General features: G+C 47.0%; 1 protein-coding gene across 1 annotated transcript in view; it reads right to left on the bottom strand.

Moving 5' to 3' along the window:
* LOC119590800 (C-type lectin domain family 17, member A-like) overlaps nucleotides 1-355 on the bottom strand; it is a 3,136-nt gene that overhangs the window by 868 nt on the left and 1,913 nt on the right. Inside the window, exon 3 of the mRNA XM_037939527.1 lies at nucleotides 175-297. Coding sequence (XP_037795455.1) covers nucleotides 175-297 — 123 coding nt within the window. The remainder of the gene's footprint in view (nucleotides 1-174; nucleotides 298-355) is intronic.

The following is a 355-nucleotide window of genomic DNA, read 5'->3' as shown; positions in this document are numbered from 1 at the left end:
TTTTGATAATATTATGAACTGTTGACCACGAGCTCATGCTTGGGATAAGTTTGAAACTCATTCTGAATATACGAAATTTTGAATTGTAGTTCATTCACGGGGACAAGAAACAGTTTCTCTCCTGCCATAATTCAACCTTTCACTTCCCCTTCGCGAGGAGAGGGAAAACCTTCCCGCTTACCAAGGGTGTAAGCGACGTAATTCCAGAAGTGGTGGTGTTCCTCGCAGTCGCTGATCATCGCCAGGTCCGTCTCGAGCTCGATCGGGTTGGAGAGGCAGTCTTCCCGCGCCTCCCTCCTGATGGGGGTGGGAGGGGGGGTATGTCGTTACTTAAACACAATTATAATCATTTATT

This window comes from Penaeus monodon, chromosome 27 (assembly GCF_015228065.2).
Source record: "Penaeus monodon isolate SGIC_2016 chromosome 27, NSTDA_Pmon_1, whole genome shotgun sequence".
NCBI classification, from domain to species: domain Eukaryota; kingdom Metazoa; phylum Arthropoda; class Malacostraca; order Decapoda; family Penaeidae; genus Penaeus; species Penaeus monodon.
Note: the sequence above shows the minus strand (reverse complement) of the source record. Positions and strands in the feature narration are given on the sequence as shown.